Source organism: Anomalospiza imberbis, chromosome 16, assembly GCF_031753505.1.
Source record: "Anomalospiza imberbis isolate Cuckoo-Finch-1a 21T00152 chromosome 16, ASM3175350v1, whole genome shotgun sequence".
Taxonomy (NCBI): domain Eukaryota; kingdom Metazoa; phylum Chordata; class Aves; order Passeriformes; family Viduidae; genus Anomalospiza; species Anomalospiza imberbis.
Window position 1 is genome coordinate 9,276,368 of NC_089696.1, and position 15,067 is coordinate 9,291,434.

Below are 15,067 nucleotides of genomic sequence, written 5' to 3' on the forward strand. Positions count from 1 at the left end.
TGACGAGCCGTGACGTGCCGTGACGTGCCGCGCGAGGGGCGGGGCACGCGGCGCCGCACGCGCGGTGAGGGCAGGGAAGGCGGCGGCGCGCGCCTCCCGCGCCCACCGGAGCGGGGGCACCCGGCGGGGCGGGGCCGCGGCGCGACTGCACCAAGGTAAAGCGGGGAGGGGGCGAGGCGGGCGTACACGCGGGGAGGGCGGAGGGAGTGGAGAGGCCGAAGGGGCGTGCGGTGGGCCGACCTCCCCTTCCCCCCCCCCCCCCCCGCTTCGCGCGTTGGTTCCGTCCGGCTGCGGGGGCAGGGCCGCCCCGGCCGCCAGGGGGCGCAAGGATGCCCCACGCACCGGCAGCGCCCCCCAGTGGCCGCGCGGTTCCAGGCCATGGGGGCCGGCAGCGCCATCTTGACAGTGGCAGCGGCCGTGAGGGCGCCCGGAACGGGCAGTGCTCAGTGACCCACAGCGGTGTGTGACCCACAGCGGTGTGTGACCCACAGGGCTCAGTGACCCACAGTGGTCAGTGACCCACAGCGGTGTGTGACCCACAGCGGTGTGTGACCCACAGGGCTCAGTGACCCACAGCGGTGTGTGACCCACAGCGCGCAGTGACCCACAGCGGTGTGTGACCCACAGCGGTGTGTGACCCAGAGCAGTCAGTGACCCACAGCGGTGTGTGACCCACAGCGCGCAGTGACCCACAGTGCTCAGTGACCCACAGCAGTGTGTGACCCACAGCAGTCAGTGACCCACAGCGGTGTGTGACCCACAGCAGTCAGTGACCCACAGCAGTGTGTGACCCACAGCGGTGTGTGACCCACAGGGCTCAGTGACCCACAGCGGTGTGTGACCCACAGCAGTGTGTGACCCACAGCGGTGTGTGACCCACAGGGCTCAGTGACCCACAGCGGTGTGTGACCCACAGCAGTCAGTGACCCACAGTGCTCAGTGACCCACAGCGGTGTGTGACCCACAGCTGTGAGTGACCCACAACAGTCAGTGACCCACAGCAGTGTGTGACCCACAGCGGTGTGTGACCCACAGCAGTGTGTGACCCACAGCGGTGTGTGACCCACAGCGGTGTGTGACCCACAGCAGTCAGTGACCCACAGCGTGCAGTGACCCACAGTGCTCAGTGACCCACAGCGGTGTGTGACCCACAGCAGTCAGTGACCCACAGCGTGCAGTGACCCACAGCAATGTGTGACCCACAGCAGTGTGTGACCCACAGTGGTCAGTGACCCACAGCAGTCAGTGACCCACAGCAGTCAGTGACCCACAGCAATGTGTGACCCACAGCGGTGTGTGACCCACAGTGGTCAGTGACCCACAGCGGTGTGTGACCCACAGCAGTCAGTGACCCACAGCGGTGTGTGACCCACAGCAGTGTGTGACCCACAGCAGTCAGTGACCCACAGTGCTCAGTGACCCACAGTGCTCAGTGACCCATAGCGGTCAGTGACCCACAGCGGTGTGTGACCCACAGTGCTCAGTGACCCACAGTGCTCAGTGACCCACAGCGGTGTGTGACCCACAGCGGTGTGTGACCCACAGCAGTGTGTGACCCACAGCAGTCTAAGCCCCCAGTGCCCACAGCACCCGGTGCCCTTGGCCCTCATCGACCCACAGCGCTCATTGACCCACAGCAGTCTGTGACCCACAGGAGGAGAAGGCGGCGTCTTAAGCTGCGCCAATGGAGGTTTAGGTTGGACATGAGGGAAGAACATCACAGAAAGGGTGATTACACATGGGAATGGGCTGCCCAGTTTGGTGCTGGAGTCACCATCCCTGGAGGTGTTAAGGAAAGACTGGATGTGGTCTGGTTGACAGGGTGGTGTTTGGTCACACACAGCACTTGATGGGCTCAGAGGTCTTTTCTAACTCACCTGATTCTGTGTCCCACAGCCCTCCATGCCCACAGCCGTGCTGTGGTTCTCAAATAGCAACAAAAAATCATGTCTATCAATGAGTTTCATTGAGTGACCCTCAGAATTAAGTAAGAAAAGGGTCAGGGAGGATCTTGTCTCTGCTAGCATTAATATTTATACCTGTTCTCAAGCTTGGGAGTGTTTCCAATGCTGGGAAATATTTCTATTCAGGCATTCAGTTGCATTTGGCTGGAAGCCAAGGTATGAATAAGGTGCATAAATCTATACTGGAGCCTATGTCTATGTTGTTATATTTCTGTATGCTTCTATATTATATAAGCAAGGCCATCCAAGGATAGCTGAGAATTCATTTTCTCTGCTAAATTTCTCTGCATTAAAATCTTTCTCTGCTTGTAAGTAATAGAGAACTAAACACACAGGAGAAGAAAATGGTGTGAAAGTATGAACAACAGAGTTGGACAAGACTAGAGACAAGTTCATATTGCTTTAAAGTTCACCTGGACACTGTGTGCTTTTCATGAGAAAGCTAAGAAATAAGTAAAGCAAATTTTTTGTTTCCCACAGTCTAAGTCAGCATTTCTGTTCTTCCTGAGGCTCCTGCAGCACAGGAGGCACTCCCAGGGCAAGTCTGTAAGTCCTACTAAAACCAGATAATGCCTTGACCACCTCAGACTAAGAGAATGAAAACCCAGTGATCAAAAGCAACTAGTTAAGGTTTCCACCTTCTTTTATTCAAGTGAAAAAAAATTTTGTAGAAGCTTAATTTTGTGCAAGTTGGCTTATTTGAACTGACACAGGAAACAGTGATAAAATCCATGTCCTTGCTTTTACTACTTAATTATATTCTCTTTGCATGCAGTTTGCTTTTTCTGATCAAAAGACTGCTCCATATGCAAGAGCAAGCTTAAAAGAGATCCAAGTTCAGTCAGAAATCTGAGGCACAGACAGAACAGCAGAGTTCCCATCCCAGTTGATGAACAGTGTGAGTACAATGACTTAGGGAGTCTGGTTCAGAGGTGTTCATCAGGGTTTCAGATCACTTCAGTTGGCCAGCAAAGATACTGGCATGACAAAATCCTAAACCCTGTGAAAGTCACCCTTCTTTTAGATACTATTACAGAATATCTTGGTTCAGTAACTTCATTTTTTTCCCCAAATCTGCATATATTTATGACTGCAAGTGTAGATGGAAAGAGTGAGAAATAAATCTTTGAGTCAAATTGATGGGAATGTCTGGAAATTTACAGGCTTGTGTCACTGGTAGAAATGAAGATGTAACACCATCATGGAAGAACATGATCTTTCATTCCAGTCATTTTTCACTGTGTGGAGATAGAATACTTTAGCTGTGATTGAGATTTTGCTAGGAATCAAGAATGAAAATCAAATGAAATTTTCACTTTGCCAGTACATACCATAGCCATGTGTGGTCAGCATTTGCAGAGTACTGTCACAGGCCACTGAGTCATTGATTTGGGTAAAAGAAGACAAAATTACTTTTGTGGAAACTAGATTTTGAAACTTAGTATTGCTGGAAGGCATATGACCTATCCAGCTATCACAGGAATCTCTGACCCCTTCTCTGCCCCCTGTGCTACAGGAACTCATTGTCTCAGTTGTTGGCCCTCAAGGAAATGACAGCCCAAATCCACCGCTGCTTTAGGAACCACAGGCTCATTGTGGCAGACTTGCATGAAAGAGGAATATGGATTACTGACCTCTCTGTTGCTGTGGAGAGCTCTGAAAGGAATGATTGATTATCTGCTGCATTAGCAGCAGGAGAGTGATTGCAGGTCACTTTTTAGCTAAGTGGCATCGTTTAGCCCCTTAAAAAAACCCAGATAAGTGAATTTTTCTGCATCTGTTTAAATAAACATTAGCCAAAGAGGGCATTTGAAAATAGGAGCTGTAGGTTGGCATACAGGCTGGATTGTCTTATGGGCACATAGTATGGAACATGGTGGTGTTCCCTACTACAGTGGTGGTACACCATGGTCTTGAATGACATCATTTACTTCAGTAACAGAGATGTGACCACAGCTTAGTTTGGAAGGCAGTCAGCCCAGCAGTTTCTCACTGTCACTGTGTGTTTAGACTCCTTTCCAGTAGCAAACCAGCTGTCAAATAGAAGTTGTGTTGCTCCTAAATAAAACATTTTACATCTGAGAAGTTCAAAGCTGCCTTTTCAAATTACTTCATGCAAGGTTTTGTTCCCCACCTCCCCCAGGCAAATCCAGTTTCAGCACCAATACTAGGTGTGTGTTACTAACACATGCCCCAGTTAGCTGGGATGTGAAAGAAGAGATCAGTTGTTTCGAAATACCCTTTTTCCCCCATGGGCTCTTCCTTTCAGCCTTTATTTTCTAAAATCCTCTATGTACTCACTGCTGGCAGATTTTATGCTTCAAGTGAGTAGCTAATGCTTGACTTGAGAAGAAAGGATGAAATAAAATAGACTTACAGCTTCACCAAAGGAGCTGTGCAGAGGAGGAGAGTGCTGGACATGTGTTCCCAACCAAGCATTCCCTGCTGGGAAGCCGCTGTGGTTTAGCTGCTCCTGGATCTGTAGTCAGTCTTGGTGCAGCCTGTCTTCTGTCCTAGCTGTGCTTTGACACTGCACTGTTGGGGTCATTGGATAGTGCAGTTGGCATATTCTTTTATTATTTTTATATGAACTTTTCGTTTAAATTCTAGACAAGCCTGCAAATAGTAAAATAAGACTGATGTTTCATTGATTATTCAGATTATTGAACTTTTGGGTCAGCCATTTAATAATCCAAAGGCATGTCTATTTGTTTCCAGAAAGAAAAAACTACTGCCTTTTATAGTCTGAGGGACTATTTGTTTTAATTAACAGTGAAAAAAGTTTGCATGTTCACCATGCAGTCAGTCATTAAGTGCTCAGATCTCCTTTGGAGTTTGGGTACGATGGGATGTTTCAGGTGCTTGATGTGCCTGTGGATAAAAGGGGGTTGCTGGAGACCAAGGGAGCGGCACAGCCCCGCGCTGTCGGCCCTGCCCAGCATCCGGGAGGGCTCCTTTGGGAGCCCTTGGCTTCCCTCCAAAGCCCGGATTCGTCACTGGGCTCCGAACTGCGACCTCCGCTTTTCCCCCGACACGGCTGTGCGGACACACCTACCTTTCACCTCTCCCGGTTTGCTTTGTGGCAGTAAACACCCGAAATACAATAGCCCTGTACTTTTTGACAGAAACGCCTGTGGTTAACCTCTGTGGGCTGCATGCTGCAGTAAAATGAAGGGTGGTAGAAGTTAAACAATGGGTGTGACTACCACAAGATGGGTGTTAGTGGGAAAGTGGTGTAACATCCACTTAGCATTCCAGAGATGTGAAATATAATTATGATTTAAATGCCAAAGATGTAAGTTGCAAGATGAGTAACTACAAGGACATGAAAGCCTCCCTTATCTTCCTTTCTATCCCACTCAGAATCATTTTGCACACCCACAAAACTAATACAAGTAGTGTCACTTGATGAAATTGCACCTGATATATGACTTGTACCATCACTTACATTTCTGTCAGTGTGGGCTCTGTTTATACCAATGGAAAAATTTCAATCTCATTTACAACATTTTAAGTTGGAAGTAATTTTGCTCTCAGTGGAATTACTCCCTATTTATACTCCCACTCAGATCAGAATCTGACCCAGGCTTTGGATTTTGTCTTATTTGCTCTCATCCTTTCCTGTCACAGACAGAAGTCCTCGATCTGTAAAGGGCTCCTCATCCCTTCATTTATGTATCTTTGCAGGAATGGCTTATGAGCAGGTCTGTAATGATAAGAATTGTTGACTAAATGAGCCCTGGGAGCAGCTGGTTTCTGAGTATAGATGAATAGCTGTTTAATGTCTTTTACATCATCCAGCATATGTGAGAAGGAGAGTAAGAATGCAGAAGTGCAGCCCATGCCTAGATGAGGGGCTACACAGTTCTGTAGCAATTCCAGCACAGAGGAGTTAAAGAACAAAAGAGTAAGTTGTAGGTGATGGAGGGGAAGCAACTAGTGGGGAAAATAATTGTTGGTTCTAGACTTTTCAATAAAATCTTTCTAAACAGATTCTTGGTATGTTTAAAATCCAAGGGCAGCAGGTACAGTCAGCTCTGAACAAAGGGCATGTGCTGTTCCAAGCTGTCACTTTGGAAATTCTCTGATGCATAGATCAGAATTAAAACCTGTATTTTAAACCTTTTTATCACCAACACTGTTCCTTTTCTCTATGGATTACATGAAAACCTAACCTGTTATCAGCTTCTCAGAGGTGACACCTTCAGATAAAAGCAGAGGAGGGAAGTCAGGAGAGGCTCTAGGTGAGGCCAGGATTTAGGACTCTGCTTGTGCTAGGTTAACCCTTGTAACTGAACTGTTTCTTTTCTGTACAAAATATGCACCTAGCAGGGAGAAGCAGTGATTTTTCAGATACATGTACATCTGTGCCTTAGTGTCTGACTGATTTCATTGCCTGAAATGGAGCTCTAGATTGGATAAAGTGAAGCACTTATTCCAAACTGTTTGATGAGCTGGGACTACCTAGTTATATTATTGTGGAATTCATTTCCTAGAAATACTATAAACATTTACTAGAAGTACTTTCTGCTGTGTAGGAAGAATAATTTTCTATCTGGGTAAAAATATATGATTGGTTAAACATGTTAAAATACAAGTAGCAAAACAAAAATATTCACTCGTAAGAATAAGAGAAAAATAGTTCTTGAAAACACGAAAGGTCTTTAGATGACAGCAACAGTTAAGATAAAGCTAGGAATTAGGAATTTATAGTTCAGGCTTTTTATGAAAAAAAAAAACATGAGCCAAATCCTGTGTTCAGGTTAGCATCTGTAATTCCAGCTTCGGTGAGGGAAAGAGGGTGTGAATGTCTGGAGCCACAGGAGGCTGGTTCTGGTCAGCCACTGTGCTGGAGCTCAAGAACAGTACAGCCTGAGAGGCCTTTGGCTCTAGCCCCTCTTTTACAACCCAGAATCCTAGGAATTGCCACAGACTGCAGAGATTTGAGCCAGAGCACACTGCCAAACTTCCCATGGTAGTTTGGGTGCTGCATTAGGAAGCAGCTTTTCCTCATGGCCAAGAGTGTGCCCCCTCCAGGGGAAAGGTCAGGCTGTCTGAATTACTCTGCTCCAAACTGTCCATTCCCAGCACACAGGTCTGATTTCAGGGTAGATTCACCCACAGTAATTAGAGCTCCAGGTTGGCAAGTGGATCCTGATAGTCAGATAATGTCCTGTCCCTGACACTTGTTCCTCATTGCATCCATGTACTTACTTGGCAGTGCTGCAGCACCTTCCTTCGGGACAGTAAGGCACCTTTGACAGCTGCAGTGCCCCTTTAGCAAAAGTCATTGTTTCTGTAAATTTGATTTATGACAGAAATGTGGTTATCCAGAAGTGGATTTGTCTCAGAGATATTTGTGGTCTGTCATGAAATAGTGTATCCACTTACATGATAAAATACTCCCTTACATAAAACAAGAATAAGATTTCATTCTTTCTTCTGACAAATCATCTTATCACACCTGGAGTCTGATTCAGTGGGCTCAGAAGGTGCACAGCTCTCTGAAAATCAAGACATTCAAGACTTTCCTAAATCCACAGTTAGTCTGCCTCTCCTGAGTGCTTAGATAAAATAGCTTTCATTACCTTTTCATCACATCAAACTCCAGCTGAATCATTACTGCCTACTGTCATGGTATCACAAGCCTCTCAGTCGCTGGAGCCTATACAAATTTTCAGCAATATTGTGGTGATTTTATCATGTATTTCGCTCACAGATTTGCAAAGATAGGGTCAGCACTGGTACAACAATGTCTCAGGTAGGGGGACACGTAGAGTTTCGGTGACTTGCCCAATGTCTGTTGCAAAACATCAGTGAAACAGAACCCAGGCATTCTTGTACCAGGCTTGATTCAGCAAAGCACTAAACCAAGTGCTTAACTTTGAGCAAGAGCTCAAGCTGTTTTAATGGAGATAGATTTAAGTATCTGTGTAAATACTTTGCTGGACTGAGTCTCCAACTTTCAACAGCTAATTATTGTTCACAGCAATTTCAGGGATTTTTTCATATAGTTCAGCATATCTTTGGATGGCGGAAATATTTTTAAACTAATTTAATGGTGTGAACAAATGTCCTGCTTGCTGGCCTTTTGGCAACTCAAACGTTCATGCATATGTTGGGGGGGTTTGTCTTGTGTTTTTAGATGACACCAGCAACTCGACAAGAAGTTCTCGGCCTCTACCGCAAGGTTTTTCGAATAGCCAAAAACTGGCAGTCGGCATCAGGACAGATTGAAGAAACCATGAGAGAGAAAGAGTACATTAGAAATGAAGCCAGAACATTATTCCGAAAAAACAGCAACGTGAGTGTCCTCACAGTGTTGAATTTCCAAATTACTCTTCTTTTGCTCTTTGCACTCTGTGGTTGGATGCTAAGATAGGAATATAAGGGTTGAGTTCCCAAAATTTCATTCACCTTAAATGCTGGTGTATTTGGGTTACAGTTTAAATATCATCCCTGAAAAAACTCAAACCATTTCAGCTCTTCATTAACTACCGTAGAAGTCTAAAAGGTCTTTTTTCAGTAAAAAAGTGCCAAGAAAAAATTAAATTCCAAAGATACTGCTTGTGTAATTGAAGCAGCTTTTGATCTTTACAAAGTTAGCTAAGTGTATCATTACCCATGCAATGGCAAACAGAACTCAGCAGCTTCTTTTTTTCTTTTCAAAGCTGCAATTATTGGCACTTCTTTTAAAAGAAGCACTTTAATTTTTTTCTTAAGAAAGAAATTTCAAACCCTCGTAATCAAAGACCCTTCTTGTAATTCAAGATCACAACACTTATTTATATCCCATATTGGTCTGGAACTAAATTGTAGTAATGCATAATCAAAAAAAATGAATTTAAGTCATAATTCACACCACATTTCTCACTTCAAAGAGAGTTTCTGGATAGGATGATAACAAAATGTACACCAAGCAGTTTCTCCACTGGTGACCTTACAGAGTGACAAACAGATGAGCCTGTTTTTTCATAGATGTAGTAGTAGTTTACATGTGTATTGCCTTTTTACAGAGAAAATACCATGTTTGGGTAAAAAACTCCTTCTGTAGCCTCAGCCCTGAAAGCCTCTGGGCATTAACACTCAGCGCCATCAAGCCCAGAACTGTTGAGTCCAGGAAAATACCAGTGTTACCTTTTATGGGTGTGAAAAGTACAATTCATTGTATCCTTGAGTTTGCCAAAATAAGCTAAGGAAAGCCACATGCTGGGCATCATTTACACTTGAGCTTCCAATTGCTAATTACTGTACTCATATAAAACACTTGTTTGTCTGATCATCATAGGTAACAGATCCAAAGCTGATTAAGCAGTGCATAGAAGAATGTGAGGCAAGAATAGAAATTGGACTTCACTATAACATCCCCTACCCGAGACCTGTAAGTATAAATCACAAAGTCTTCACTGATACCTGCTGAGCTTTCCCTGTACAAGAAAACCATCAGTTTCCATCACTCTCACTGCACTGCATTTTTAGATGAGCTGGCTACATGTATGCTAAAGCACAGCCAAATGTACATTGAGATGTTCTTTATCTTCCACTGTAAATTGGAGAATTTCTTCTCAAAGTAAGGAGTCAAAGCCTAAATGGAGTGGTATTAACTAAACTCCCAAGGCCTCTGAATATTTAGCCAACCAATGAATACAGAGAAACATGGTAATGTAATCAAATAATAGAAGAGAATGAGAGAATAAAAATACCTAATTACATCTGCCACAGGTACAATAATTTTTATAGCCTACATTACTGTTAACTGTTCTCCTGGTCACAAATCAGGCCTTATGAAATACCTGTCTGTGTTGCTGCTTCTTTTCCCTTCTTCCTACAGAAGAACACGTCCAAGATTACTGAGATGCTGGAATTTGCAGCAAAGTTTTCTAGAGCAGCATTCAATGCAGTTTCCTCACTGCCCAGTCACTTCTGTCAGTAATACTTTATGCTGCCTCCCATAGAGACATCCTCTCTACTCCTGTTGATGAGTTTATATTTTCACATCTATAGTTCCCTTATCAAGGCAGTCATGGTCAAAATTAAATTGTATCTTTATCAGATGCTTGCCTAGACTATGGTCACTGTTACCATCTGTTTCTGTATACAGAATAGCAATGCACAGCTGGCAAACAATGTTCCTAGAAATGGGCCTAAAATGTGTGCTCTGCAGTGGTTTCAAAATCCCAAAGGATCTGCTCTCTCAGACAAACTGGATGATTATTATTTTTCAGATTCTAGAAATCTCTACTGCTGCTTTAGTCAGTGCTTTTACTACTATTTGCACCTAAACACCCATCTTACAGGATGACAGCCTCAGCAACACCTGACTGCTACCACCTACATTTTTCAGTCATTTCAGGGTTACAGCTGCATGATTCCCACTAACAGTCATATGAAATATAAAGACTTTGTCAATCAGAGGAAGAGTCTGTCACCTTTTGCTCCTTCTGCTTATGGAGTCAATGACATTGATTGTGCATTTTAATGTGCCATATATATATAATCATGACAGTAAAAAGGCAGGCTTTCAGTACATACAGTTTGGGGTTATTTTGTAACTTGCTAAGTAGGTATGAATAAATCACACAGTGATTCAAGACATTACTCAAGAATTTTTAGGGTTTCTAGTTCTTACTGTTCTGGAACATTGTCAGCAATCCTATTTCATCAAGTATCATTGCAGTCTGATACCAAACTGCAAAACAAAGTTACTAAAGCCTTGCGTATACAGGATTTTATTAAGGCCTAAAATATATAGGATTTTAATAAACAGAACAATTAGTTCTGTTTTAGTTACACCACTAATTAGTTCTGAAAGTTACACCACTAATCACTCCTCAGAGAGTGCTCCTCCTAGAAATCTAATAACTTGGCTTGAGACAATAGAGTTACCCTCTCCAAAGTGTGAAGAAATGATTTAAAACTCAGTGAAGCTTAGTCTGTATTTTTCTTCCCAATATGCACCTAACTGGTGGGATTTTCTTTTCCAGATCCATCTGCCTCCTATGGGCCTTGCCCATAAGCAAGGCCGTACATTGCGACACCAGGAGAAGTTAAGGAAGCTTTCTAAGCCAATATATCTGAAATCCCACGATGAAGTTTCATAAGCCACCCTTTAAGCTGTGGTGTGTAATCACATCCTTTAAACTGTGAACTGCAATACGGGTGATTTGTGTGCATGACTGTGAATAGTGTGGTCACTTGCTCACGTAGTTCCTGAGGCCAAAAAGCCAATTGATCCATTGTGTATGATGGATAAGGTTGGTTTAGTATTTATTACATTTCAACCACTAACTTGTCAATAAAAGTAACACTTTTTAAGGAGTGAAGTGTGGTACAAAGATTACTTTGACATCAGGACAAACTGCAGCAGGATTTCAAACTCTGTTTATCTGTAACAAGGTTCTCTGGTGGTTTGAGGGGTCTCTGTGCTCAGTTGTGACTCAAGACTGTGTCTTGTGTTAGGTCAGCCAAAATTAAGGAAGTCTGGGACAGTCAAGCAGACACAGTTCCTCCAGAGCTTCTGAATGCCAGTGGGAATACAGTCATTGCAGCATGCACCTGCTCTCCTTCCTCTCTGCTCCCTGTTCTGCCTGCTGTCCCTGGAGGAGAGCTCCAGTTTCACAGTACCCTTATGGGGAAGTTTTGTTTCTGGACAGTAGAAAAGAAACAGCAGAAGTGCCACTGCTCCTTTGCAAACTGCAGAGGAGTGGCCTAGAGTCTCTATGTCAGCTTTTTTCTCTCTTCCTTTGGAGAGGGTGTGGATGTGAAATGCGAAGTTTGGAATGCTATTACACAACTCTGAGTAAAACGTTCCAGTGTTGGGTTCCTCAGGTTCCCATGTATGGACTGGCTGAAAACTCTGCCTTCAGGGTATCACTATGGGAACAAGCTTAGGATGCTTTGGTGGCCTCACTGTATGTTTTCACATGGTCAGCTTTTCAGCATAATCAGCATACTGGATTTCTCAACAATTATTTTAATTTTACTGTTATAAGGTTTTAAGTCTTATGTTATGGACTGAACCCCAACAAAAGAAAGTATCTACAGGTCTCCTAAGTTCGAGGGGTATTTCTGTTTCCCAGGTGCCTCATGAATAGAAGTAAAATGACATTAATTTTCTTTTCATGGGCTACCAGTTGTTTTGTCTCCTTTGCAGTCCTCTGACTTTACCAGGTTGTTGACAAGTTCTCTTCAGGGGAGTTAGGGGAGCTACCATCCTTCAGGCTTGAAATACCAGTGAGACCAAGCTTGGACAAAGGCCACACTGTACTGGACACTACCTAAGCACATTCCAGAGTACTTAAAGGACAACCTATTCCAGCCTGACTTTAATAGTGGCAAAAAGGAAAAAAAAAAAAAAAAAGAAAAAAAGAAAAAAGCAAATTTGAAATATGCATGTGTGTATGGTTTCCTTTTTAAGTGGGAGAAATCAATGAAATCTCATTTCTGCACTCGCCAAGTCATTCAAAACTCTCCAAGCTCTAATAAACAATGATAAAGAAATATTGCTGTCTACCTGAAAAGTAAGTTAGAACTGGTCCTGTGCAGAACAGACTGACAGTGCCTCCCCAAAGAATGCACTTTCAAGAGTGAAAAAAGTACAAGCAGATGAGAAAGTATAAAAAAAAACAATAAGAAGAGTGAATCAGCATGACAGGTACTGGCTAGCCCAATTTCTCACTACCCTTTATGGCTCTAGTCCACAAAGGTCTCTATTCCCATACAATTATTTCCTGGGAATGCCTCATGTGGGGAGTAACAGGTAAAATGCCATTGTTCTGTCAGTGGAAGCTTTGCAAATTTACTGCTGCCAGGAAGACACAAAACAAAACTCCTTTATCCTAGGAAAAGGGGGATTGCATAAAAAAAGAAAGAAAAATTTAACATGATTGCACACACTGCTTAATTCTTCATTGAAAGAAGTCTAACTACAGGCTAATCTGATATCCTAATTCTGATACACCAGTGTAGGGATGTGTCAACTGAGCCCAACCAAAATGTGCAGAGGCAAGGGGTTTGAATGGAAGCTTAAGCTCACTCTTTTGTCATTAAACTATCATTTGAATCTTTTGAATTGCTGAAGTTCATGTGACTAATGAAGGTTCTGATGCTCTGACACATCAGGTGAATAAACAGCCATGGAAATGAGCAGTCTAAATTTACTGTCTGGGTTATAGTCACAACTCTTTCCTAAGCACATACTGTAAGATGTAGATTATTTCCAAAGAACAGCCCTAAAATTACAGAAGATTTACACCAAATTGAAATAACAACAGGAGATTGAGGTTACTTGTGAAGGAAAATACAAAGAAGCAATTTTAAAAATGTTCAAATACCATCGAGTAGCTCAAATGAGTATCCACTTTGCTTAACTGAGAAACCAGCAAGTAACAGCATCACATTATTTGAGATGCCTTAAAATGCTAGACAGCCTAATAATTCTTCAAAGGGTTTGCAAAATTATTAACAGGTGCTTCATCCTCATTACTCTCCATCACCAGAAGGCAAAGACTGAAATTTGTTAAAACTTCAGGCTGTTCAGCTAAAGGAATGATTAGATCAGCCTCTTTTTTCAAATCTAGAGAGTAAACCTTTTCTTTCCTAGCTTAAGTTAAAGTTGGTACAGAAAGGAGAATCTAACTAAATCCTTTGTTTTAGGAGGTCAAACTGACCAACTACCATCTTGAGGGAGTTTCATAAAAAAATTAATCTGCAACTCAGTCCAGCAAGTAGGCAGACATCTCAGCTGGTACCCTTGTATAAGATGCCAAGGCCCTTATAACTTCTGTCAAGAAGTATCCCAGTGATTGCACAATGTCATTCCCACACATTAATTTTACTTGCAAAAACAGGTTGTCCTAAAATGCCTCTGCTTTCTGAAGAATTTGTAGTGCACTGGATTCACTCAGTCAGTGTACACTCTGTCCTGTACTTGCTGAACCTTCTCTTACTCCCCTTCCAGTAAATACTGTCATTTTCCAATTTATCACCCTAGTCAGGAGATGCTTTAGAATAATTCAGAAGAAAATGATGACATTAAGTTTATATTCTTCAAAAATAAAAGTCCTGAGTCAGTTGCATGAACTCTCCTGCAAGCCAACTGGTGGGCAAGGCAGTAATAATTTGTTGACACAGTATCTGGCCTTGAATACCTAAATAACACCTCCTTTCTGGAAGTTCTGTCCCTAAATCCATCATTACTAAGGTTGTAATTTGTGAAGCTGTGCACTTATGACTAACATTAGCAAGCACACAGCCTTTTAAGAAGGTGGACGTGGCACCTCCTTACTGAATCACCCCCTCGATGTTGTCTGGGGATGAGGAAATGCTCATTTTGCTGCAGCAGCTCCCCAGTCAATTCCCAGGGCAGCTTCACAGCACCAAAACAGGTTAGGTTACCTGATCCATCTGCCTACTAATACAAGCTGCTTCTTGTAATACCTTTCAGATGCGAGGAAAATAAGCTGGACCTCAGTCTCCTGGGCCCTACTATGTATCCATCAGAAATGGTAGCAGTAACATCCATCTTTTATCCACAGACAGAAAGGTCACTTATTTGATCATACCTATACATTCATTTCCAAGAATGCTAATTAGAGCAGAGACCTGCAACTTTTACTAGTAACTCTAATCCTATTAGGCCCAATATTCTAGCTATAAGTGGAAGAATTTGGAGCCTTTGTATTGTCTTCTGCTTTTTCATTGTATAATTTTCCCCTTAACAGCCCAACAGTGTTAAAATCTACAGGGGTAGTACTTTTTTTTGTACAGATAAGAGGAAGGTTTCAGTCTCCCAAGAAAATATACAAACCATGTCTGTCTTACAGCATCCCTAGCTGGAAATCTGTCTCTGCTAAGGGAAAAATACCTCTTTCTCTGTAATGCTTCTTTTTGAGTTATTACCAAGGCTGTAAATCTACAGTTTGAAGTAATTACAGGTGGGGTTTGTGGTTATTTAATAAATGCTTCTAATTAAGGAATGAAAATTCTAAACCTGTCAATCCAAGGATTCTAATACTACTATTACAAGGTACTTAGTTTGTCCAAAAATTTTTCACATTTCTATTTAGTGTCCAACTGGCAGCTGAGTTGCCTTTTTCTTTTTT

General features: G+C 43.0%; 1 protein-coding gene across 1 annotated transcript; it reads left to right on the plus strand.

The window, feature by feature from the left end:
- Nucleotides 1-17: 17 nt before the first annotated feature.
- On the plus strand, nt 18-11,282 carry LYRM1 (LYR motif containing 1). Its single transcript, XM_068206915.1, has 4 exons — nt 18-155; nt 8,110-8,268; nt 9,253-9,345; nt 10,949-11,282. The coding sequence occupies exons 2-4, from the start codon at nt 8,110-8,112 to the stop codon at nt 11,063-11,065; spliced, it is 369 nt and encodes a 122-aa protein (XP_068063016.1). The 5' UTR covers nt 18-155; the 3' UTR covers nt 11,066-11,282.
- Nucleotides 11,283-15,067: the final 3,785 nt, after the last annotated feature.

Coding starts and splice junctions, on each gene's coding strand:
- LYRM1 (XM_068206915.1), top strand. CDS start 8,110: ATGACACCAGCAACTCGACAAGAAGTTCTCGGCCTCTACCGCAAGGTT. Junction 8,269..9,252: donor TATTCCGAAAAAACAGCAAC/GTGAGTGTCCTC, acceptor TGATCATCATAG/GTAACAGATCCAAAGCTGAT. Junction 9,346..10,948: donor ACATCCCCTACCCGAGACCT/GTAAGTATAAAT, acceptor TTTCTTTTCCAG/ATCCATCTGCCTCCTATGGG.